General features: G+C 31.0%; 5 protein-coding genes across 10 annotated transcripts; 2 read left to right on the top strand and 3 right to left on the bottom strand.

Moving 5' to 3' along the window:
• Positions 1-366: 366 nt before the first annotated feature.
• Positions 367-14,147, bottom strand: LOC130442868 (neurofilament heavy polypeptide). Of its 4 annotated transcripts, none has more exons than XM_056777253.1 (13): positions 14,010-14,147; positions 11,778-11,850; positions 10,977-11,715; positions 8,912-9,845; positions 7,956-8,136; positions 7,571-7,900; positions 6,277-6,502; positions 6,053-6,209; positions 5,366-5,464; positions 4,805-5,064; positions 4,579-4,732; positions 3,306-3,642; positions 367-1,888 (listed from the first exon to the last, which is right to left on the bottom strand). In XM_056777253.1, the coding sequence occupies exons 2-13, from the start codon at positions 11,830-11,832 to the stop codon at positions 1,815-1,817; spliced, it is 3,546 nt and encodes a 1,181-aa protein (XP_056633231.1). In that variant the 5' UTR covers positions 11,833-11,850; positions 14,010-14,147; the 3' UTR covers positions 367-1,814. The 4 variants fall into 4 exon arrangements, with proteins under 4 accessions (XP_056633231.1, XP_056633230.1, XP_056633232.1 ...); XM_056777252.1 differs by lacking the exon at positions 14,010-14,147 and adding an exon at positions 12,608-12,928; XM_056777254.1 differs by lacking the exons at positions 5,366-5,464; positions 14,010-14,147 and adding an exon at positions 12,608-12,891.
• Positions 14,148-14,175: 28 nt separating this feature from the next.
• On the bottom strand, positions 14,176-16,053 carry LOC130442869 (uncharacterized protein KIAA1143 homolog). Its single transcript, XM_056777256.1, has 2 exons — positions 15,854-16,053; positions 14,176-15,793 (listed from the first exon to the last, which is right to left on the bottom strand). Exons 1-2 carry the CDS (start codon positions 15,956-15,958, stop codon positions 15,644-15,646), a joined length of 255 nt encoding a protein of 84 aa, XP_056633234.1. The 5' UTR covers positions 15,959-16,053; the 3' UTR covers positions 14,176-15,643.
• A 1,351-nt stretch (positions 16,054-17,404) lies between these two features.
• Positions 17,405-17,893, top strand: LOC130443278 (transmembrane protein 258). Its single transcript, XM_056777836.1, has 2 exons — positions 17,405-17,527; positions 17,583-17,893. Exons 1-2 carry the CDS (start codon positions 17,525-17,527, stop codon positions 17,820-17,822), a joined length of 243 nt encoding a protein of 80 aa, XP_056633814.1. The 5' UTR covers positions 17,405-17,524; the 3' UTR covers positions 17,823-17,893.
• A 35-nt stretch (positions 17,894-17,928) lies between these two features.
• Positions 17,929-19,618, bottom strand: LOC130443277 (mitochondrial carrier homolog 2-like). 2 transcript variants are annotated; one of them, XM_056777835.1, is made up of 6 exons: positions 19,197-19,618; positions 19,059-19,143; positions 18,842-19,007; positions 18,651-18,782; positions 18,311-18,497; positions 17,929-18,256 (listed from the first exon to the last, which is right to left on the bottom strand). In XM_056777835.1, the coding sequence occupies exons 1-6, from the start codon at positions 19,293-19,295 to the stop codon at positions 18,002-18,004; spliced, it is 924 nt and encodes a 307-aa protein (XP_056633813.1). In that variant the 5' UTR covers positions 19,296-19,618; the 3' UTR covers positions 17,929-18,001. The 2 variants fall into 2 exon arrangements, with proteins under 2 accessions (XP_056633813.1, XP_056633812.1); XM_056777834.1 differs by having other exon boundaries at positions 17,929-18,497; positions 19,197-19,599.
• A 52-nt stretch (positions 19,619-19,670) lies between these two features.
• Positions 19,671-26,522, top strand: LOC130443276 (serine/threonine-protein phosphatase 6 regulatory subunit 3). Of its 2 annotated transcripts, none has more exons than XM_056777833.1 (15): positions 19,671-20,080; positions 20,279-20,346; positions 20,409-20,488; positions 20,553-20,826; positions 21,229-21,366; positions 21,424-21,602; positions 22,205-22,478; positions 22,552-22,830; positions 23,249-23,313; positions 23,382-23,571; positions 23,629-23,715; positions 23,774-23,874; positions 24,371-24,624; positions 24,689-24,995; positions 25,076-26,522. In XM_056777833.1, exons 2-15 carry the CDS (start codon positions 20,293-20,295, stop codon positions 25,134-25,136), a joined length of 2,343 nt encoding a protein of 780 aa, XP_056633811.1. In that variant the 5' UTR covers positions 19,671-20,080; positions 20,279-20,292; the 3' UTR covers positions 25,137-26,522. The 2 variants fall into 2 exon arrangements, with proteins under 2 accessions (XP_056633811.1, XP_056633810.1); XM_056777832.1 differs by having other exon boundaries at positions 19,856-20,080; positions 21,196-21,366.
• Positions 26,523-26,607: the final 85 nt, after the last annotated feature.

Genomic DNA, 26,607 nt, shown 5'->3' with positions numbered 1-26,607 from the left:
TTATATTGGGTGCGCCCTCTATGCCAGAGTGTCCGAACTACATCAATTGTTTTACTAATTACTTCCTGTACAGTAGATTAATATTATAGTGTGAGTATCGTCAAACAGATTGCTCTGTAGGTAATAATAAATAAAATAGAATGGTGGTTTATTAAAATTATACCGGGTGCGCTCTATTTGCTATACTATATAATTTATTTTTAATTTTTCACTATCTAGTAGATTAAAGATAGCAATCTGGATATTACCGAACAGATGGCGTCAAAGTAAATGAGTTAAATTTCACACTTACCTTATTCCTTATAAGACAATTCGTAATAAAAATAAACGGGGCCCACAAAATTGAGATTTTAGAAGAAAAGAAAATTCCATCTGGCTATAAATATATTTTCAATTCTGTTTTTATATAAACTCGACTAAAATCGCTAGAGAAAAAAGAAAATTCAAAAAAAAAACACTTACATCGTACTTATCTATTCTAAAACTGTATTTTTCTTTACAATATAGTGCAACATTATTTTTTTCTATGACCCATACAATTTTTACAACAGTTTTTACCCATTCGATTGCTAAATATACAACGTGCATCGAAAGTGAACAATAAATGTGAAAAATTACAAAAGAAAAATTTAAAAAACACTTTTTGCACCTTGAAAAAGTCGATTTTTACTCGAATTCACCCATTGGAATCAGATTCATTAGTATATGGATTCGTTTCAGGTAAAACCACGTCAAATGATGATATAAACGATTCAAAAAACCTAGGATCAAATTTTTAGGAATCAATCACTTTTTTGGATTGGAGTTTCCTTACAGAATTTTCGATTTTTATAGGAAAAACCACATAATATGATGTTGGCTGTTGGCAATAAAGACACTTTTCATCATAAAAACGATTAAACGACGATAAACAACCTAGGATCGAGTTTTCAGGAATCAATTATTACTTTTGATTAGAAAAATTTGAATTTTCCATTGGCATTTTCGTTTATGGTGCCTAATTACTCTTCTTAATGGTTTTTTATGGGAAAAGCCATCTAAAACGATTACATTACAAGTAAAGGGACATTTCTCACAATAGAAACGATTTTAAGGACTAAACACAACCTAGGTTCAAATTTCCAGGGTTCAATCACTTCCTTCAATAAAAAAAATTATTTTCGAGGCCTAATAAATACGAAAATAAGTTAAATTCAGATGCTTTCGATCGGAGAAATGATGAAAAATAACCTAGAAACGGAATTTTTCAATTAGGATTTGAAAATACAAGCATAACAACTTTAAACGGTTCCCAATATCAACTAACATCCGCTAATTTGAAATAAAAACGATCTGAATACAAAAAAAATAACATTTTTCAAGTTTTTTTTTCAAACGATATAGTTCTGTTATAAAAATATATGAAATAAACATCTTATCATATTACCCCTATAGAATATTTTTGAACAATAATGATAAGTTAAATTTCAAAATCTAAACGAAACTATAACGACCAATTAACAAAAATTTTCCTAATAATTTTCAATTTTTATTAATATAAAAGGGAATAAATTGAATTACGGTACATTACGCCTACTTTTTAAACGGATATTAATCCACTGGTTAAACGTGAATGTTTTAGTAAAAATGATGTACAGGGTTGAAATAATATTTTCGAACAAAAGTGGGGGGATCACATTTATTCCACACACACACACACACACACACACACACACACACACACGACATAAGATATTTGGTCCTTAATAGACAGAATTGGTTATATCTTCAAAGAAAATTTGTGAAAATTCAAAGTAACTAATAAGGGAGTCCTTTCAATCTTCATCCGCCGCATTTCTTCGTGCCAAACGTTCGGCACGAGAACTGCCACCAGACGTCGCGTCAGTATCTACAAAAATAAGTTTTATGGTAGGGGGACACAAAATTAGAAAAAAAATCCGTTTTATTAGCCAGATTTGTATAACAGCGATTAAAAAAATAGATTTAATTTGGATTCAAAACCACCATGAGAGCTTTTAATGTGAATTGAGTCGACATAAACAGTAATTGTTGTATTACAGTACTTTTTAAGCAATATATTAATCCAGGAAATGTAAAATAATGTATAGGGTTGAAATAATGGTGTTAATTTGAATTTTTGTTTAAAAAAATGCTGTAGATTAAGTAGCGCAGAATATCGTTGAATTATTGCTAATTTTGCTATATGATTCATGATAATGGTACATTACGACTACTTTTTAAATAAACCCACCACAAATATAAAAAACAAGGAATATTTTCATAAAAATAACCATAAAACAAATAACGTTGATATAATATCAATGAAAGGCTTCAATATTACGAGTTTTGGTTATTGTATTACGGTACATTATGCCTACTTTTACGGGTAAATTCACCACAAATATAAAAAAGAAAAAATGTATCAAAAATAACGAATGTTTTAATGAAAATTACAGAGGATTGGAATTAAAGTAGTGAAAAACCCCAATATTTTGAAATTTGGTGAAAAAAAAATTAAAAAAAAATTAAAAAAACTGAATCAAACCCTAAATTTGTGAAAAATTAGTTTGTAAAGAGAAAAAATTTTCAATTTCTTTTAAAAACTCTCACAATAGTCTTCGATGGGAATAAGACATAACAGTACATTATGCCTACTTCCTTTTGAACAAATCCACCACGAATAACAAAAAACAAGAAAACACGTAAAAAATGGCGAATATTTTAATGAAAGTTACAATAAAATAATCAGAATTAAAATAATATCCCCGAAGAGCTCGGATTTTTCGAATTTTGTTGCAAAAATTATTAAATTGAAGGTAAATTATTAAAACAAAAACGGACATTCTAATGTATGAAAGTTTAATTTTTGTAAAAAATGCTGCCGGAATTATCCAAAATGTACCTTACTCAATGAAGGTTCAATTCTGGGGAAAAACCTGCCAGAATTAAAAACAAGGTGATTTTACTGATGAATTGATGAATAAGAACAGACTACGCCTACTTTTCGAGTGAATCCACTACAAATATCAAAAATAGCGAATATTCAAGACAAAATTATACAAAATCGAAACAAATTTTCTTCATTTAGTAATTCACCTCCAATCAAAGGAAACTTTATGAGAAAAATAGAAAAAAATAAAATAAATCGTTGATACTACGATAAATAATTATATTAAATTTAATCAATCAATTAATTAATTAATAAAAAAAAATCCATTATATGACATATAATAATAATAATAATCTGTTTGTTCATCAACACTTTTTTTTAAATATTTGAATAACTCCTTCGTCCGTTTACCTACTTTTACTAGTACCAGGGGAACTTTTTTCTTCTTTACCGTTCGCCGATGAAGATTTAGCCGGTTGGGGTATAATCGTAATTTCGTCGTTGATCTTCAATGGTTTCAATTGATCAGCCGAAGATCCCGAAGATTTCGTATTAGCTGTTGTTGTTGTCGTGCCCTTTTTGTCCATCACCCTTTTGGCGACTACGCTGTGGGCTGAGTATACGTGATTTTCGAATTGTTTGTACATACCGAACGTCGCCGTACACACTGTACATTTATAAGAAAGGTGAGCCGGTTTTAACGTCATACTGTGATCTCTGGCTACGTGATTCAATAACTTCCATTGGTATACCTAAAATTACGACAAATATTACTGCGGCGTCATTTTTATTATTGGAATTTTTTAAATAAATCATCGCCATTTTTATCGTCCGAAATACTAAGTTCCAAATTTAGCTGTTATCGTTTATGAAATTTTGCGATTAAACTTCTTTTTCAATCCTCGTATGATAATTACCACGAAAACGTCGATTCATAGCAACCCCCGAAAATATGATCCGTTTATTTACTATATTTCGACCCGTGTAATTTTTTTTTCAATTTATTTGATTAATTTTTCACTTATATCTCAAAAACGACTAATTCGAACATTTTAAACGCAACCCGTATATATACATAGCAAAAATAATGCATAAATCACGTCATTTTCTTCATTTTTACAAGATACGACGATTCCGAGTCGCCCATCATTTTTTTTCGAATTTTGAAATTTCACAACGTTTTTTATAACCCTCGTATATAAATTTCGTTTTTTTTTTAGATACAAAAGCTTTCATCTCAATATACTAACGGCCTATATACCATTTTTTTGAATTCTTTGGAAATAATTTCAAAATTTTTTCAATTTTTTGATTTGATATTTCCAAGGATTTTGTTTGTTTTTATAGTTTTTACAAACTTCTTTATGTTTACAACTTTTTTTAACAATTCTTGTTTTAAATTTCGATTCCTTGTTAGTCTTTTTTCGTGTTTTGTTCATTTATGTTTTAGGTTCCTTCTAGTTTTTTGTATGTACATTTTTTGTGATTTTGTTTGTTTTACTTTTTACTTTAACAATTTATTGTTTGTTCAATAGTTTTACTCAATATTAACATACATGTCAAGACCCAATGAATAAAAAAAACGCAAATTAGTTGTAGGTTCATATTTTCAGGTACCTTTCTATAAAACGACGTTAACCTTTTAGTTTTTTGTTTTTTTTGTATATTGTTTGCAAAATTAGTCTCACCCTTCCACAAACGGGACACCTTCCGGAATCCTTGCTCTTATTGGCAGCGTCCTGCATACTGGACGTAACCAATCCGTGCGAACCCAACAGATGCCTTTCCAAACCTTGATCGGTAAAGAACCTAAACTGACACTTTTGGCAATTCAACGGCGGCCTAAAAATGAGAAAAAAAAATAAATGATTAAAAATCAACACCCCCTTCGTAACTATCCGTTTTCCACATTACCTATTGTATATCATTTTCGGGTGTATCTTAATTTTGTGTATCCATTGCATGTGATTTCTGAGCTGCTCGAGATCCTTGATGTAACCGTCGCATATTTCGCATATTACGAAGGAATTTTTGGAGGTGGTGTCGCCGGGTTTGGCGCCCCCCGACGATACCGGGGTGACGGACGTCGTCGACGACGACGAGGACGTGTTGCGAGGTAGGGGTGTTATCGATATGCTCGGCTGTTGAGCGGGTTTTTTACTAGAAGACTGATTCTAAAAAAAAAATATACGATCGATATATATATACAAAAATATTTATACGGGGGTTAATTGAAAAGTTAGAAGAAAAAAAAAAGGTTATTAAAAAAATAGAATATGAAGTAAGATTATCTTTTACCAAAATTTCAATAAACTTACAAAATATTCTACGGCGGGAAGGGTGGGGGAGGGGGTATATATGTATATCAAATTCGAGTAGTACATTTGAATTAAAAATTGTGAAAAATGATGTTATTCAAATGTAATACTTTTTTTTTTGGGGACAAAAAAAGAAAAAATATTAGTTGACAGATACCTGAAGGGCCGACGATGTGCTAGAGGCGGAAGGTACGTTGGGGACAAAGACGTGGCCGGAATTACCAAGCCGACCGCTTATCTCTTGTCCTCCCACCACCTAACACACAACATATATGAAAAATGTACAAAAAATGCGATTTTTTTGCATTGTATTATTAAATTTTTGTTTATTTAAGGGATTTTTTTCGTGTATCCGTTTAGCTTGTTTTTTTTTTAAATTTTCACTTGTTTATTGATTTTTTATTTTATCACTCATTTCAATAAAATTTTAATTTCATTGTTTGGTTTAATTTTTTGTTTGTTCGATAATTTTTTTATCGTTTTTCCATTTTTTTTTAATCATTTATCGATTTTCTCAGTTTGTTTATTAGTTTTTTTTTAATTTTTAGAATGAATTTTTCATTTTTAAAGTATGTTTATTGTTTATTTTTGTTTTCTTCTCAAGTTTTTGTTTATTTAATGACTAGTTATTATTAATTTTATTTATTTATTGTTATTTTTACATCTTATTTGTGCAATGTTTTTATTTATAATTTTTCTTTGCTTTTGCAGTGTTTTGATGTCTGTTTTTTTTGCATTAAACAGGAAACTACAAAATTTTAAAATAAAAAAAATCGTTACCGGGTAAAATTAGGAAGGAAAAAATATAAAAAAAAATGAAATCTTTTTTGAAAATTCGACTAACCTGGAAAACTTGATTACCGCTGAGTTGGTAATTCGTCGGTACTAATACCGATCCACCGGACATGGTTTGTTGTTTGAATACCATTCCGGGCGGTCGTACCAACGCCCCCTGCGGTTTGATATTGACGTTACCGCCCAAAGTAGGTCGACCTCTACCCCTAAAATAATATAAAAAATATATATAAATAGTAAAAAATTACAATTTCGAATGGAATATTGTCTCACCTGTTGAGGGCATTTTGGGCGCTCTGCAATTGCATCTTGGAAAGGAATTGGAATTGCGTATTCTTCGACAGAGCCTGGTACGCCGCCGCCGTAGCGTTCAAACCTTGTTGTCGCATTTTAGGCACTCTCGGTATTTTCGCCGGCGGTTCCCAATCGACGGGCGGTTCTAAATTCCTTTCCGCTTTGAATTTTTTCATACACGTCACAAGGTGGCGCGACAATTTACCTTCGTAAACAAAAAAATGTCAAAATATGCGAATAGACGTCAATAAAAACGGCTTAAAAGGAAAATAAAACGTCAATAGAAAGAAGACAATGTCAAAATGAACAAATAAAGGTCAATAATAACAGTTAAGAAGCAAATAAATATCAAAAGGCACGATTATAACAAATGAATCTATCAATGTCTAAGAATAAATGTCAATAAAATGTTTATAGACAAATAAATGTCAATAAAATGTTTATAGACAAATAAATGTCAATAGTAACTGTTAAAAAACGAATAAAAGTGAATGGAAACGACAATAAAGAATGATAAAGACGAAATGAACAAATAAAACAACAATAAAAATTGTTAAAAAGTAAATAAACGTCAATTGACAAATAAAATGTCAACAAAACCATTGTTATAAGAATAAATGTCGATAATAGCGAATGAAAAGGAAATAAACGTCAATTTACAGGGAAATGTGTCAACAGGACCATTCGTAAGTGAAAAAATGTCAATAAAAAAGTTCAAAAAAGTAAATAAACGTCAATTAACAAAAAAATGTGTCGGGAGGAGACTTTGTCAACAAATAAATGTCGAAGGAAACATTTATGAACAAATAAATGTGAATAATAACGGTTGAATAGGAAATAAATGTCAATAAACAAAAAAACGTGTCACCGAGGCATTTGTGAATGAATAAATGTCAATGAAAACTGTTGAAAATCGATTAAATGTCAATGAAAACTATTGATAATCGAATAATGTCAATGAAAACTATTGAAAATCGAATAAATGTCAATGAAAACTATTGAAAATCGAATAAATGTCAATGAAAACTGTTGAAAATCGATTAAATGTCAATGAAAACTATTGAAAATCGAATAAATGTCAATGAAAACTACTGTTGAAAATCGATTAAATGTCAATGAAAACTATTGAAAATCGAATAAATGTCAATGAAAACTATTGAAAATCGAATAAATGTCAATGAAAACTGTTGAAAATCGCATAAATGTCAATGAAAACTATTGAAAATTGAATTTTAACGATAAAGGTAAGAATGAGCAAAAAAAAAGTTGGTACCTTTTTGATTATCTTCAAAGGGACAATTTGGACACTGGTGGAATGCAGGCGCCCTCTCGAGATGACCTCTCACCGCGTGTTCGGCTTCCATATGGAAAAGGATATCGTGAGGACTACGGATTTCGTAAGGACAAAAATTACATTTGTAAACGAAATTTTTCATGTGCGGCGTTTCCAAATGATAGGACATCGCCAACGACGATTCCGTTTTGAAATTACAAAATTCGCATTTTTTCAACGGCGTTTTAAACGGTTCGTTATTCTCTTTGCTGTAAGCCAAATTTTTCACTAGAGATTTTATCGTTTTTTCCGTTTCCGGATTCGAACCACCTAAAAACAAAATCCAAATTTTACAATTAAATAAAGAAAAAATCGGTTCGCTCACCTTCTCGACTGTGTTTGCGTTTCTGTTGTTTCAATAGATCGGTTTGAACGTATTCTTGTACTAAATTGAATCCTATGTTTATGAAGAATTTACCTAAAGGGCTATCGAAATAAGAGTAAGGCTTTTTGGCGTCGTCGAGGTCCTTTTTCGTTTCCGGTACGTAATTCGGGTCGGTTTTCGCCTAAGAAACATAAAAACCTCGAATAGTACAACAAAATTCCACCAAACACTTCAAATAGGGAAATAAATCATCGAAATAACGATAAAAATATGAAACATTGGAGTAAATCATCGAAATAACAACGCAAAAAGGTCGAGTAGTGAAGTAAACCATCGATATTACAAAGAAAAAGGTCGAATAGTGAAGTAAACCATCGATATTACAACGAAAAAGGTCGAGTAGTGAAGTAAACCATCGATATTATAACGGAAAAGGTCAAGCAGTGAAGTAAACCATCGATATTATAACGAAAAAGGTCAAGCAGTGAAGTAAACCATCGATATTACAACGAAAAAGGTCGAGTAGTGAAGTAAACCATCGATATTACAACGAAAAAGTTCAAGCAGTGAAGTAAACCATCGATATAACAACGAAAAAAGGTCGAGTAGTGAAGAAAATCATCGATATTACAACGAAGAAGGTCAATCAGTGAAGTAAACCATCGATATTATAACGAAAAAGGTCGAGTAGTGAAGTAAACCATCGATATTACAACGTAAAAGGTCGAGTAGTGAAGCATATCATAAAAATAACAACGAAGAAGGTCACGCAGTGAAGTACATCATCGAAATAATAACGAATAAGGTCGAATAGTGAAGAAAATCATCGAAATGACAACAAATCAAACAAAAAACATCAGAATTGAAAGACTTGGATCTTTCACGGTGAAAAGGATTAAAAAACGATAAAATTTGAGGTTAGAAGTCTATATAATTAGAATTAAATTGGGAATTACCTCTTTCTTGAGATGTTCCTCGACGGCTTGCGTCTTATCGTCATCGTCGCTATCGTCGTCATCGTCCTCGTCGTCGTCCTTCTTCTGCTTCTTCTTCTTATCGCCATCACCGTCCCGTTTCTTATCCTTCTCCTTGATTTGTTGTTCGATCTCCTTGACGAATTCCTTGAAATCCTTAACGGGCGGTTTTTCGTAAACGTACGGTACGATAAAAGATGGCGCTTCGACGACAAACATATCGTCCGTCAAACTCGGTAAGAGGGGATTCGTTTGGGCGGGAGTTATAGTCGCCGGCGACAATTTAGCCGATTGAGAGGCGGCGGTTAAAATCGGCGGCTGATTAACGGGTATAGGGGTGATAGTTGCTCGCATATTCGGCGGGTACATCCCTTGCGCGGGCAACGCCATCGGCAGTACGGTCTGATAAGAGGACGTCGCGTTCGATATGGGATTGTTCGCGTTGGAGGCGGCGGAATTTTTATTTACAGGTATCGGTCCCCGACCCGATAAAATAGAATTTGTATCTATTATAACTAAGGTAGGTTCTTTTTTAGTACCCTGAGGAATATTGTTACTGTTACAATTACTCTTGGTCGCTATTTCTACTAGTCTTTTGGTATCGTTAACGACTATTGGAGTTTTCTTTATCGTACTTTTCGATTTATCCGACGGTATCCTTTCGACTGTTATCGAATCGTTACACGCCAAAGGATCTTGAGGTAAAATTTCTTCTATATCCGATTCTTCGGAAGCCGATGCCGCCGCCGCTGCGGCGGCCGTCGACGGTGTCGTCGGCATCGGTAAACGTTCCTCCACTCCCCTCATCATCATCATCATTTTTTCTTTTTCGTATTTTTTCACTTTCCCCGTATCTGTGTCTTCCTTATCGCTTTCCGCGTAACTTTTAGTTTTATTCAAGTTCCTCGAACTCCTCCTGTATATAACAAAACTATTAATACGTAATCAATCGAGAACATACTATATATATAGAAAAAAAATATAATCAGCTTACCTAAGGGAGGATTTTGATTCAGTTTTAACCTTCATTTAAATTATTTTTTAATAGAAAATTGGAAATTTTAACATTTTATTCTTAATAATCAATGTGACGTTACTTTGACGTTTTGACATTTATGCAAATAAATTTTTTGATGTCTAATAGAGGAGGCCGTGATATTGACACAAATAAATTAGGTTATGTTATGAACGGCAATTTTTAACGTTCGTTTAAATACCAGTAGTCGCTAAAAAACGACTCAAAACATAAAATCGTAGATATTTAGTATTAGAATAGTAGTTGAATATCAGGTTTGCATAAATAATACCGTCAAATATTGAAGTAGAAGAAACGAACAGCTAGAAAGAGTAGTCGCTAAAAAACGACTCAAATAGATAGTAGTTATTTGTCAATTTTTTTTGGGGTTGTGAAAGTTAAGGTTAGAACATCAATAAAGAAATTATAAAAATAAACAGAAAATCGATAAAAAACTGCATTCATTAATTAACAAATATTTAGATAGAAATAATTGAAATACTCGAAATTTTAGTCGCTAAAAACGTCTTAAGTCCTGCATTAAACGTGACAATTAAGGTTATGTTTAAATTGAAGGTTATAAAAAGCAATTTTTAATGATCGTTCAAAATTTACGTCAAAGAAGTCTTTGAATTAAGATCCACAAATTATTATTTACTAAAAACAAACTCAAATTGACATCTGAACATAAAAATTTAATATCATATCGAAGATAAGATGATTTTTATCGAGTTGGAAGAAATAATTTGAAATTTATACTAAATAATGACAACAAATAAAAAAAAGTGAATACTAAATACATCAGTCGCCAAAAAACGACTCGTTCACAGTATAAAAAATGACAGTAAAACTGTCAATACACAATTTAAGGTTATAAACGTCAATTAAAACAGGTTACGTTCAATATATCTAAAGCCATGTTGTCAGCTATATTATTTTGTAATATGAACATAATTATTCCATGTTATTTAACCAAAACATCAACTTTACAAATAAAAAAAGATGTAATTATGATAAAAAAAATGGCGATACCTTGGAGTGACTGCTTCAAATGGTTTTTTCTCCTTGATTTTCTTCTCCGGCGTCTCCAAATCTATAACTTCTGACGTTCCGTTCTCTTTTGGTGCATCAACTATCACAACGTCGCCGTCTTCACCTCCCGAGTCGTTCAATTCGATCGGATCACCGATTTTGTTTGCTTCGTCGTCGTCGTCATCTGAATCGATTTCGTGTATTTCTACAACTTTGTCTTTAACGAAATCCTCCTCGAATTTTTTTATAGACGTTTCCGATCCTTCAGTACTCTGTTTGCTATTCTCGTCGACTTGTCGACTGTTATCGTCATTCGTTTTATCGTTTTCTTCAGTTATTTTTTCCGCCATTTCCTCGTCTTCTGTTTGTTCTTCACTGGCTTTCGTTTCTTGGCTACTATCATCAACCAATTCTTCAGATCGAACTTCGTTTTCCTCCGATTGACTCTCGTTAATTTCATGAACTTCCATTGGAGCTTCATCTTCGCCTATTGGCGAAGGATTGTTTTCTACGGAAGTTCGTTCGACGTTATTAACGATTTCTTCTTCTCTATCTTCTTCGTCGTCGTCTTCTATTTCATCTTCGTTACTGTCTTCAGTTTCTTCTTTTTCTTTGGTATCACTGTTATCATCTGTGTCCATTGGTTCGAGAGGAACCGCGCTTTTTTTAACACTATCTTGACTAACTTGATTTTCCATATCTACATTATTCGATAAATCACCATTCATAATGATGTTACCTATAAGGAAAAACGTGAAAATAACGACAAATTCGGTTTTAACAAAAATTGGGATTAATCACCTTCTTCTTTGGAATGAATGTCTTCAACCTCCCCCATTTCCACGATAGCTGCCATAGCCGATAGGTCAGATGTCTACGACACAAGAAAAACCGTATACAAACGAAAACCAAAAACACCGCGAATCGATAAATATAAAAAAAAACAATATAAGAAAAAGCGACACACATATCAAAACACGTGTCATATTAATAGAAAACAACAATAAACACGTAAATACTGACAGAAATTGAATCATATGAATATATAAAAGACCTTATAAGAAAAAGCAACTTTCGAACAATTGATAACTTATTTAGGTGAAAATGAATCATTGTTATTATCAGTTGCTTTGATACCACAGAAGAGATGTGGTCAAGTTTTTTTTTAATAGAATTCCCAACAAATTGAATAGCTTCGATATAACGATATAATTTACTCTCATTCCATAATATTTTTATAAAAAACAAACGAATTAACGAATTTATAAGTTTTATAATGTAAACAGTTATGAATTGAACGAAAAATATTATTTTTAATGTTTAAAACGATTTCTATGTAATCGAAAACATAACCTAGAATTGTTCTATTGGTAATTTGTTTTAATAATAATAAAAAGATTGACAGACGTAAACAAATGACAAAAACGAAGCCTAATTTGAAACGAAAAGGCAAAGTGAAAATCCTATTGCTCCACCACTGGTTTGGACTGTGGGACTGTGTAGAGAAAAGATAACAAGATTTACCGTCCAACCAACGCCACTGGGGCACAAAAAAAAGTGTTACCCAATCAACACAAATAAATTGGGCGTATATTACATGTATATTAATAGTATTAGGTTAGAATTTTTACCTTGATTGGTTTAATTTTCTAAAATTCCCGCCATGGCACATGGGATTTCACTCGAAAGAAACAGAACATCTGCACCGCCAATAGAACTTTGATGTGACAATCGACAATAGTCGTAAATACCCGCGATATTTAAAACCATCGACACTTTATTTCGACACAATAAACAACACAACTCATCACAAATTATTTATTATAAATAATCGTGGTTATTATTAATTAAAAAACACCGTAGACGGTTAAACACACATCGCTAACCCCTAGCAAAGCAGCACTAAACTGCCAATATGGCGTCTAACGGTACGTCACGTGACCCGAAACAGTGACGTCGCTTTCTCTATCCCACAACGTCTTACGATTTTTTCGCAACGTAAGCTGTCGAATAAAATTTTATAACAATTGTGGAAATTTATCGATTTTAAAGAGAAAAATTATTTTTTTGTTATTGTTTCGTTTTGGTTCCGGTTTTATATTACAAAAAAAACATTTTCGATTGGAATTTGCGTGATGATATAAAAAATTTGAAAAGAAAATTTTATTTAGATACGTTATTATTCGATCTAACCATCGTTTCGTATCTAAAATACATAGTGGAATGAAAGTTTTATTGGAAATTTTGGAAATGATAATGAAAATCCCATCGAGACGATGATTCAATAGGAATTTTTTTTTCTAAATGGGAGATACCGCACCCGGCAAAAAACTCGCAAGCGGACTTCCCTCTGTATTAAGAATGGTTGCGCCCGAACCTCATTTTGTTCATGATGTGTATATTATATACTCTGTATCTAATAACTTTTCCTCAACGCCTACTTTTGATGGTCTCAAACATTTCGTAGAAAAAAAAATTAATATATTTATATACAAGGTGTTTTATTTTTTGTAGGTATATATAAAAAATACTTTTATAATGATCACATATTTTTTTTTTCGATAACAATAAATACAGTGTCCGATAAAGAAGTAGAGCTTTTAATACGATCTGTATTATGATAATAATGCGTTTTGAAGGATTTTTTTACACTATGTCTGAAAGAAAAAAATGAGAATTCGTATGAATACACTCGAGGAATGTTTTCAAAAACACAAAAACACAAATTAATTAAGCAAATAGAGTAAATTAACTGAAACAAAATTCAAACCATTTAAAAAATGCCCCGGTATGAATTTCGATATGAATATGATAAAAATCTGACATTTTTCGATCGTCCCTACGAGTTTATGCCCAACTAACCATCGTATTTATAAAGTTGGAAAATCAATACTCAGTTATCGGGTACCATCGCGTTACAGGTGGCCTGCGAAATTTTCGAATTAGTTTTAGAAATTGATTTTTCTTAATTGGTCATTTTAAACGATACGAGGGACGTAAATAACGATCTGTTTTATAAAAAAATATACTTACGTTTAATTAATCGTCGTTGTCTTCTTCGTCAAAAGATAAAAGCGTTTTATTTTTAATTTGTTTTCCTTTATTCGACGATTTAATTTTAGAAGAAGAAGAATTTTCGTCTTTAGTTTTTTTCGGGGGTTTAAATACGACAGGTTCACTTAAATCTGCCGGAGTTTCTTCTTTTTCTATAATAAAATCATTAACGTGATACAGAGTGTTCAATTGATAAGAAAACTACACAAAAATTAGACGAAATTAGAAATGTTAGAAATCAACTCGAATTAATGAAACGTTTCGTGAATTATAGGGTGTCAAAATTAAATAGTACAAACAACAAATAGAAAATGATAAGTTTGAAAAATTGATTAGTTCAAATAGAAGTCGTGAAAACGCGTTAAAATCACCAAAAAGTTATTCGAAATACTACAATTAAAATTTCATACACCCTGTATACGTGAAAATGTTATACTTCATACTTTTTATCCTAAAATCTACAATTCATTATTGAATCACCTTGTATAGATCTGACATAAATGCATTTAAAAAATATATTGAGATGTATCTAAAATTTTTTACCAAAAAAAAATCTTAAAAAATCCTCACGTAGATATACTTGAAAAAAAATATATGTAAAGGTCATAAAACGCAATTTTATTAAATATGGCGGCTGAAGAAAATTTTATCTGCCAGCCAGGCTGAAGCAAAATACCGTTCCGTATAATAGACCAAACCATTTTCGTCAAAAAGGGGAGTAAGCACCTTTCCAAAGTCTTAACAACGAGCTCCAACGATCACGTGTCCAAAATATGCTATACCGCTCTGACGACGTGGTATCGCGTAAGCCCGTCTCGTTTTGATAGCCTATCCGACGTGGAGAAAAATTAATTACAAAATTGTGTAAGCGTTATATTTACAACAAAATATCGAGATCCATTATTTTTCCGATTCCTTACTAAATTAATCCTGTCGCTGGTTTATTTTTTACATGAAATAATTTTCAAAATAAATTTGTGATTCCAAAGTTTTGCGTTAAATTGAAATATGAAAAGTTGGCGGGTTTGTATTCGCGCTTTTCGATTACGATTGCGCATAACGATCATGGCCGAATTACGGCAATCTATTGAAACATAATTACACCGTTGCACGATCTTGTTTATAATCTGCGAAACTAATGATTCGTTTTTTAATTGAAAATTTGTTTAATATGAATTTTTTAATTTGACATATATGACGTAACTTCGATAAAATTCGTCGATATAGTAATGGAAAAATCGAAAATGTGAAATATAAAACAAAATATAATTAATAGCATGGTTGTTAATGAATTTATTTATCCATCAATTAGTACACAATAAAACGATATAAAATGATTATTTTTACTGAAATTTAAACTATCAATGATCAATAAATTATAAATATTATAGAATTATAGATATTTTCACTAATTTCCAACTAAATGAAAATCCAACATATTTAAAGATTTTTTCACTGCAAAACTCGGCAACGTCGTAAATGTCGTCTAGCTGCTGACGAGATATTTTTCAACAATACTCACAAAAACAAATTTAAATACATATATAATGATATTTAAACGTCGTATTATCTAATATATTAAGTGAATGAGACACGTTAAAGTTAAATTTGAATCAAAATATAGACTTACGTTTCTTTAACCTCTCTTCTTCGAATTTGGCTTCTTCTACTGTTAGATCCCCCGTTTTCAGGACTACAACGGTAGGTTGTTCTTCTTCAGTATCTAATAAATCTTCTTCGGAAATATTTCCGTATCGTTCACGCTATAAATTACGTAAATTAACGAAAAAAAAAATCCAACATACAGGGATGTCCTAACCTACTTTAGTATCTACTGTAGGTCCTTCGATATATCCGGCCTCTTTTTTCAATTTTTTAAGAAAACTAGGTTCGTCTGGTTTTATATAAGCGACATGTCTCTTAGACATTGCTCATTTAAAATGATTTATTTCGAAATGAAAGTTTTCGAAAAAAAAAAACAAAACACAGAAGCTCTCCTTACACAGTGAGACCACTACAATAAACTGACTGCGAATTTTGAAACGCTTTTCCTTCACGCCGTACGCTGATGCCTCTCGCCCTTCTCGTTTATTTTCTGCTTCTATCCCTATTAATTTTTACTACTATGTCAGCCGTAGAAAATGTTTGGGACGATCTAAAAAATTTAGGAAAGTACTTAATGACCTCATAACAAATCGGGCAGAGAGACGAGAAAGAGAGAGATAGAGATTTATCTATAATTATTATGTAAATAATTTTTTTTTTCAAATTATCGACTTTTTTTTTAAATAAACTTTAATATACCATCGCTCTAATACAATTTGTTTTATTTATTCAAGTTTACTATAACTGTAATTTTTCTTCATTGAGAAATTATATTTCCGTTGAAGTAATAATCTCACCTCACACTGTATTTCGAAAATTACCTTATTCTAGAAGCAAAAATTGTCTTAATAATGTTTGTACATAACTATATACATATATTTTTTTTTAAAAAAGGACTTTATTTTTTTTTTATAAAACTAAATATTAATTTTTTTCTCACATAGTAAGTGATTATTATACACATAATCTATGTTAGAATATGCGATAAATAAATAAATATTATAATTACCAATTATCAATATGTATAATTGGTGTTAATATAATTTCTTTATTAATGAATATACGTTGCGTGCTACCATCTAGGAATGATATAAGATAGTAATATCGTATCGAAATGGATTACTACATTAAATTTTGAATATAAATTATGGAATTATACATTTCATTATGTAGTTAATAGTAAAAAGTTGTTATAACAAAATTAGTTACACTATTTATATTATTTATATTTATGACTAGTATTCAATGCGAATTTGCATACTTCATTATTTCGATTTTGCTTAATATAAATCCGTTATGTATCTCTTTCTATAACATTATATTTGTATACCTCACTATTGTCAACCTTATATTTTAGATCTACTAATTATAGATTATGTATCTCTCTTTAACAAGTTATATTTTACATTTTCGTATATTTCACTCTATTACACGTTCAGTTTTTACGTATAAAATTAATAATTTTAAAAATTATTCACATTTTTTGTTAGTAATTCAATAATTTCTATTTTATAAACAATTATTTTGTTGACTTGTATTCAGTGCGATTTTCTAACTCTTTTTAACACATTATAATTGAATACTTCACTGTTTTGATTTTGCTCAATCTAAATCCGTTACGTATTTCTTTCTATCACATTATATTCATATGCCTCACTATTTTTATTCTTGTATTTCAGATCTATAAATTAACAATTTTGTATCTCTTTTTAACGAGTTATATTTTTGTATTTCTCACTCTATTAAGCATTCACTTTTTACGTGTACTATTTCGATTTGACGTTTTTGACTTTGACATTTTGTTATACACAAATTAATAATAATCTTTAAAAAATTGTCCACGTTTTTTGATATACAAATATCTATAGCTCCGTTTGCAATAATACATAATGGTAAATATTTTTCTATTGTAAATTTAGAATCAAATTTTTAGAAATGTCTTTTTAGGTAGATACATCGAAATTAGTGAGATACACGTCTCCGGTGAACCCCGCTGTGTTTCCGCATTTAACTCTAGTTTTATTGGGGATCGGTATATTTTTTACGGCTTGGTTTTTCGTATACGAAGTGACCAGTACGAAGAAAACGAGAAGTTTACGAAAAGAATTAATGGTGGCACTGGTAGCTTCAATTTTTTCGGGTTTCGGCATATTATTTTTACTATTATCGGTTGGTATATACGTTTAAGTGTCAAATATTTTTTCGTTTTATATATGTTTTCTTTTAATACATCGTTTTAACATTATTTTTTGGGTTTCATTTGAAAGGTGATTTTTTTTTAAATAAAACAACATTAGTAACTAGATTTTTCTATTCACAAACAAAATCGTTATAATATTGTAAAAAATAATTTAAAAAGTGCGATTTTACATCAATTTATCATTGTTAGTAGTAAATGGTACAGGTTGTCCTCCGATTATTATAGAAGGACCGACATAATATCGAACTAATAGACTAGATCCTCTCTTCAATTGATTCCTGTTGGATAAATCGCCCCAACAATCGATCCAATTCTTGTAGTGAGGCATATATGGGGGTGAACCAGCGGTTAAACCACTGTCCGTTACCGCCATGCAGTTCGATATAACTTGAAACGGATAAGTTATGGTCGTCGATAAAAACTGAAAGGAAAATTTTATTAGAAAAGTACGTAATTGACGGGGAATTGTATTTACCGTCATGGTTGGTGAGGTATAAACTTTCAATTCCTTCTCGTCGATAACATATCTATTTATGATGTATGTTAAACCGCTGGCCAATAATACCGACAATATATCACCGATAAGTCTCGGTATTAAGCCGCTAAAAAAACCTAATAGACCGTTTTCGCGGTAAATCTCTTGAACTGAACTGAATATACCCCTAAAAATCATATTTTTACAATTCCATCAATTATTATAGCAAAAGCAAAAATTTGGGTTAATCTTCGGTTTATTCCACCAAAAAAATAAAAACAAACTTTAAAAAAACTTTTATTGGTATAACACTATTTTATTAATAAATAATTGTACTTACGCGTATTTAGTTTCTTTTCCAATAAACTGAGCCATCATTCTAACCGTAATCACGTGAAAAGGTTGACTAACGACTATAGCAACCGAATGCGTCATTACTTCACATTTAAGGGCTCTTATAAAATTTTTTCTCCTAAAATAATAACAAAACATGACAATAATAAATATTTTATACAGTAAATCAAAACTGACTGTTGTTCATCTGTTGGTTCTTCCTCTAAATCTTCTTGTTCTACAGGGGGTTGGAAATAATCCGTAAGTCTTTGTGTAGCGATGGCGCTCATTAAATTTCCACATACTTTCGGTGCTAATCCGTTGTAACAACCAACGAACCCGTCGACAGATTTAATATGTTTTACTACAAAAAAAAACTATTTAAACGGGAAATTTACATGTTATAATTTATTACCATATTCAAAAATGTTTGGTAATTTAAGAGCGTGTTTTCCGAATAGGGTTTTTGTAGCTTTTGGTGGAATCGGTTCGTAGCCGATCTAAAATGTCAAAATTAAGGATGATATACGATGGAAAAAATATGAAAACTAACCTGTATTAATACTTTCGCGTATTCGAATGGATGGGATACTGTATTTATTATAATTCTCAGCGCGTAATTAGACCAACGGTTATCTTTATGTTTTGACATTATAAGAATTATAATTAATTTTTCGAAAAATTTTAGGGCACAAGACAGGTGTATGCACTAAACTGTCAAAAAAATCGCGGCTACTCAATATACATTCATACACGCACTTCGATCACGAGGTTTTAACATATAATTTATATATCGAATACTTATGATAGCATTTTAATAAATTCTAGCACCGTTATGTAATAATAAATAGATAATAAATATTTTAACTACACACGATTTATTATAAATTGATTTATTATGGAACGGTAACTAGGGTTATAGATACATTCGTACCTTGGTAACACTGTTTTTCTTCTTTTACACAATTCTAACTTGTCAATGTCAATTTTTAAAAAAGGAGAAGAACATTTAGTTCCCGATTGTACCGTACATAGAAACATAATTTAAAATAATATTAATTGATTATTTCTATTATAATCGTATATATATAAGGCGTTTTATTATAACAATATGATAGATTATTATCTTATAGCAACTATTTGTATAATTATTATAATTTTATATATTATTTTTTGAATTTAGCGCTTCGCATCTGTCATCGCGTCGAATTTCAACAAGTGCTTTGTGAATTTGGAATGGCGGATCGTTTGTACCATTCTACGGAATTATTTTCATTAATAGGTTATTACGAATAACATACGTTTTTTATTATTTAATCAAAGTGAAATTTGTGATATGATATTTAGAATTAATGGATTTATGTTTGTGATTCGTGAACATTTATATATCAATTTTAAATGAACCCAAACTAAAACTTGTAAAACAATAACTCTAAAGTAAGTATTTTTTTATTATTCTGTTTTATTCTTTGAAATTTTATTTTATATCATTATATAATATACGTTTTAATATATGTTATTGATTATTTTAAAGTAATTTATATTGTTTGACAGAAACTAATTTTTACGTATATTGTTATTTAAATTTTTTTTATTATATCATTGTTGTTATTACGAAATAATTGCATTTTACAGATAATTATATTATCATGTTCTGGAAACATAATACTTCTACCCAAATTGAGGCTCTGTTAGCCAAAGAGGTATGTATATTAAAATAACATTAATTAATTTATTTGTTTATTTGAATATTTATTTCTAATAGGATGTTACTATACAAGAAATTATGGATTCTGAAGATATAATTAACGAATGTAGACTACAAAATAAAATGCTTATAGAATTGTAAGTAAGCGTTTTATATAATAATATACGAGTAATTTGATATTTTTTATAAATTGTTTTGTAGTCTACAAAAAACCGAAATTATGGAAGAACTAATCTCTTTGATAACGAAAGAACCTTCTGTTGAAATCGAAGAGAGGAGTAGATTTAAATATCCGAATATAGCATGCGAATTACTTACTTGTGATGTACCCGCTTTAAACGAAAAATTGGCTAGTGATAAAGTACTTTTAGATAAGTTGTATACATTCTTGGAGTCCGATCAACCAGTTAATCCACTATTAGCTTCGTATTTTAGTAAAGTTATGGGTGCCCTTATAGCTAAGAAGACTGAGCAGGTTTGTGATATTATTTCTTATTTATTAACCGCTTATTTTATCGCTTTTTTATTTAATTTCTTTTATATATTTTGTTGGAATTCAGATTCACTGACTGCTCCAAAAAACAAAAAACTATTCAGTATCACTTGTTTCATATGTAGATTTATCTTCACGGTACATTTGAACTACTCCACTAAAATAATCGATTTAAATCTTTTTTATTATAAAACTTGTGATACTGGATAGTTTGCTTCGGCTTTTATATGAATAGTTAGATTTATTATTAGATATTATTGATTTATAATACGAATTTTTCTTCGTTTCTTTTTGCTACGAACACAAAAAAATGTTTATATGGTGGTGAATTTGGTATTCCTACGGAAACAGAACTGGCTATCGTATCAGTTCACGTGCTTACAGGTCCTAGATTTTTTAAAAGCTAAAGACACCTTCATATCGTTACTGCTCAAGCACTTAGGCACTTCCGCCATCATGGATCTCATGCTCAAATTGATGACGCAAGTCGAAGGTATTGAAATGAATCAGAATATATTGAATGTGAGTGTAAATACTATAATTAACTTTCGGTTTTATGGATAGTTTTCCTATTTTCAGTGGTTAGACAGTCAAAATATCATACAATCTTTGATATCTCTTCTGAATCCTAAAGTAGATAAAGAGAGGCATTATAATGTTGCTCAATTGTTGTGTGATTTCATTAGGATAGCTAGAGATAATCAGAAGAACGCCGTCGAGAGAGTCGATCCGGATCCCTTGCTTAATACTTTGGAATCGTAAGTATATTTCACTCAAATTGAGTTTTGCATCAAGTAGTTCAAATGATCGTACCTCAAAAATTTCTCCTGAGCTCAAATAAACGATTCAAATGACATAGTAGTTCAAATGACTCATACAAAAGTGTGTAGGTAATCCAAATGACGAATTTGAGTGATATAATTAACCAAAAATAAAAAAAAAATATCGTTTCACATGATCTGATCTAAAAATATTCTCTTAAATTAGTTTAAATGATTCTACCAGATGTTTCTGTGCTCAATAATTTTTCCTCCTTGTCTTAGTAGCTCATATAACTTGAAACAAAACTTTCTAATGATATTAGAACGTAATTTCTAATGATTCACCTAAAAATTTGTGGATAATCGGAATGGCTGAATTTCACAGTAGTTCAAATGACCCAACCTATTCAATACTACCAATGATCTAAAACATAATTTCTTTCGCGAGTAGCTCAAATGTTCCATCCAAAAGATTATCGATTTCATATGGTAATTGTCGCAGTAGTTCAAATGACCTGAACCGAAACTTCTGATTGATTTTGAAAACAGAATTTATTTGTCTTCAAATGTCATGAATTTTGTTTTTTATATCGTTCCAGCTCCGAAACGATATCGCTTCTATTGGATTACATTTTATCGGGCGAGGAGAAAAGTGAAAGCGCAATAGTCGGCGGTATCCAAGTGATCATATCACTTTTGGATTTCAATCAATCGAACGCTTCGAAATTCAGTTCGACACAAAATTTGTACGGGACGAATATCAACGAAGAAATTTGCGATAATGAACAAAAACAAAGGAGCATATCGAATACGACAAGAGTGATGAAGGATCGAATCAAACAGTTTCACGATTTGCTCGTAGATCCTCCGAAGGTGATACATATTATCGAAATCGTCTCAGTTAAGTCGATTTTTTGATTTTCCTTTTTTTTTTCATTTCTTGTAGCAAATTCCCGTATCGACTACCGTTGGTATATTGGATCCCCCTTTGGGTAATATCCGTTTGCAAGTAACGAAATTATTCTCTGCTTTGATATCTACTAATAATCAAGAATTGTTGAAGGAGATCGAAATGAACGAAACGTTGTCCCTGTTGCTGGATCTGTTTTTTAAATATCAGTGGAACAATTTTTTGCATACTCAGGTCGAAAATTGCCTTATGGGAGCTTTGAAAATTCATTCGTCCGACGATAACGACGAAACTTCTAATGCCTTAAGTAAACACGTGAGTAATTTTTGATTTTATTCATACGGGACGTACTTATTATTAATATCGCGATTTGGTGTTACATTTTAATTCGTTGCTCTTTTTTTTTATTTTTTATATAGAAATAATTTCCATAAAATCTACTAATTGGGACATACAGTATATTTAATATTAAATTTTCAATGTTTTGATGAAAAATTACTACTACTACTACTAATTTGGAAATCAAAACAAGTCGCTGATTTGGGTCATCTGGTATAATGAATTTCATATTCTTTTTTTCAAAATATTCATGAAATACATTTAGTTGGGACATCCAGTATAATAAATTTTTAATTTTACATTTTTTCTCAAAATATTCGTCAAATACATCTTTCCACTTATTCCTACTTACTTGAGACATCCAGTATAATAAATTTCATATTTTTCCTTGCAGTTGTTATCTAAATGTAGAGTTATCGAAAGAATAATAAACGCTTGGAAAGAGAACGACGAACAACAGTAAGTTAAACCCAATTACCTCTCTACCCCCCAATTTTTTTCAATTATCTCTATTATTATTTCATCAGATCCCAATTACATGGTATCCGTAAAGGATACATGGGTCATCTGATAAGTATAATGAATAAAATCGTAACGTTATGTAACAATTCATTGGGACATTATCTCAAAGATAATCTACCGGAAGTCGCTAAGTCTTTAGACGAATTCAAGGAAACCACATTGGAGGAAACGAATAAAATACAAGAAACTTTATTAGTAAGTTTTTTTTGCATATATTTTTTTTCGTTTTTTTAAGGGGAATTTTCTTTTTAGGGAGGTGCGCATCCTAATAGTTCGGTGGATAATAACGACGATTACGGCGACATCCCTTTTCCTCAATCGAGCGCCTTACAACAACAGGTACTAATTTTTTTTTTTTCAATTGTTTCCCCCTGTATTTATACTACAGTTATTTCAGATGTTCTTCCAGTATCAGATACAGAATTCGACGTCACAATTTATAGAAGGTTACAGCGGTTTCAGCGACGACGCTTTCAATCTCGGAAACGATACGCTCCAGTAAGTTTTTCTTTCAAATTTTCCACTTGAAAATTTCTTTAAATAATTCACAGCGCGATCTATTGTTTTCCAATAGAACTACGAGATTTTACATTACAGTTCCCTATAACATCGACGTTTATATTTTTTTGATTAAGCTCTTAGCCTCTAGATGGCGTTCGATTAAATGAATTTTCATTATTTTTCGAAGTATACCAAGATATTAGTATATAGAGAATATACTAATTTTGGACATCCAGTGTATTACAATTATTTCTAATTTTATTTTGATTACAAATACGAGGGATTACAATTGCACAATAAGTTTATTTCTATATACGAGGGTTAATAAAAACTTTCGAGAAATTTTATTTTCATTATTCTCAATTTCAGTAAAGATACGAGGGGCGATATAAAGATTCTACAAATATATTATCAGTTTTTTCCAATTTAATTTACGATATACGGGTTATTATCGAAAAGTGTGTTGAATTTTTTGTTGTTTCGTAATATTTAGATCGATCGAACCGAGGGTGGAAATGAATTTCGATTTATCGGAAGGGGATATGGTTCAACAACAAGAAATATTCAAACAGGTTTGCGCCCAAAGTATAAATACTTTGGACGACGCCGACGATCAAATATTCGACGACAGGGAACACACTTTTCAAACTGTCATAGAAAAAAACGACAGAAACGAAGCGGCGTATAGCAGCGATAGCGACGAAGAACTACCGACCGGAAACGACGATAATAACATGGAAATCGATCGTGAGTTCGATAAATAAATCGAAATTAATCGTTTTACATACGATTTTTTTTTGTTTTTTCGTAGCTTGGACTTCGCCGAAAATCGCCGTCGAAGAAACGACGTCGGATTCGACGTCGTTCGGAGGCAGCGATCCTTGGAAGGCGGCCGGTCAAAGCGAAGATACCGTCGGAGGTTGGGCGGATTTCAGTTCGGTTCGATTCGATGTTAATACACCGGAAACGAACGAAGAGGAAAAGAAAATTGAGGTCGAGGATAATAAAGTGGAGAGTGTGGATTGTAACGTTAAAAGTGCGGCGGGAGATCGAGCGGCTAATTTGATCGAAGATATCGAAAAGATGGTAGAGCAGAGCGTTATAGTCGAACCGTCCAAGTGAGTATTTCTTCTTTTATTTTTTTTTATTTGTTTATTCGTATTCGTAACTGGTTTTTTTTTGCCGGGGTGGATTTTAGAAGCGTAGCCGGCGATAGTAGCGATTCGCAGCTCGAGGATGAAAAAGAGAAAAAAGTTTGAGCGCACCACATATCGAAACGGATTTTTTTTGCTTTCCAAAAAAACATCGGAAATAAAAAATTAGTATTAAAATATTTTGTAAATTGATAATAACGATTAAAATGTAAAACAAATTTAGAACAAAAACGTGGGCCTGCACCAGAAAAAAAAAATAAAATAATTGTTTAAAAAAAATTTTGAAAATTTCAAATTTCATTTTTTTTTTGGTGAATTGGGCTCAATTAAATGCTATTTTTTTGTTGTACTTATTTATTTGTTTTTCAGTATCGAATATCTATTTTCGAACGTCGAAAAACCGGAAAATTTAATTTTTCTCCTAAAGCCATTCGCACACCAACCGGCGCCGCTAATGGTCCTTTATAATGGAAATTATCATTTAATAGTTTCAAAAAATATTTAAAACCATTTTTTTCTTCGCTTATCTGTTTTTTTTATATATGTATAAAGCCTTTCGTACAGTATCCGGCGCGGCGACGGTTCGCAAATAACAAATATCTCTTTAAATAGTTTGAAAAAATACTTAAAACCGAATAAAGCCCTTCTTAAACTAACCGGTGTCGCGACGGTTAGCTAACACAATTTTTAAAAGGTAGAAAATCCATCGGGGCCGAATAAGGTCGTTTGTGTGGCCGAACAAATTTATTTTTTCAAGTTATTTATTTGAAACACGGATTAACCGCGTCGCACGAAATTCCATTTCGTCATATTTGTGATAAACGTGATTATAAATACATCAATAAAAAGAATTGCTTTTAAGTATCATAATATTTAATCGAATTACTTTATCACGTGCCTCTGTAATAAATTTAATCGATAAAAAACTCGTTTATTTCGAAATTATTTCCCATTCGAACGAGAAACCGTCAATTAAATTGTCGAATCGATAAATCGCGGCTTCGGAATGAAACGAAACTTTCGTATCACCCTCGTATCGTATGAAATACGGTTGCAATAAAACGTCGGTCGGGGTGCATATACTAATTACGTGTCCGGGGTAGTTTTACATTGAAAAAAAAAAAAAGGAAGTTTGGGAATCGATGTCGGTCGAGGTGTATGGACCGTGGTGCGATGAGTTATTGAAAAATTTCGATTTTTCTCGACGGAAAATTTTCTCAGATTTGTATTATAGATATATACGTTTGAATTGTGGATTAATTATATATATTATTAAAAAATGGCTCGTTCTTAATATTCTATTTCTCATTATATACAGTGCCTAGGTATTAATTGTTATTTGAAGATTTGCGTTTATTTAATTACCAAATTTGTTTTGTTGTTTTCCACTTGTTTGGTATAGAGAGAGGAAATTCACGAAAAAAGTGATTTTCTTACTATACTAGGTATAAATTTCTTAATATTGTAGAAATAAAATATCGTTTTATCTATTTTGTTTGATTTATTAAACCTAAAACCCTGAGAAAACCAGAAAAAGTTTATATTTGGATATTTTTGAAAGTGCCATCTGTTCGAC

This window comes from Diorhabda sublineata, chromosome 4 (assembly GCF_026230105.1).
Source record: "Diorhabda sublineata isolate icDioSubl1.1 chromosome 4, icDioSubl1.1, whole genome shotgun sequence".
Lineage (NCBI taxonomy): Eukaryota > Metazoa > Arthropoda > Insecta > Coleoptera > Chrysomelidae > Diorhabda > Diorhabda sublineata.
Note: the sequence above shows the minus strand (reverse complement) of the source record. Positions and strands in the feature narration are given on the sequence as shown.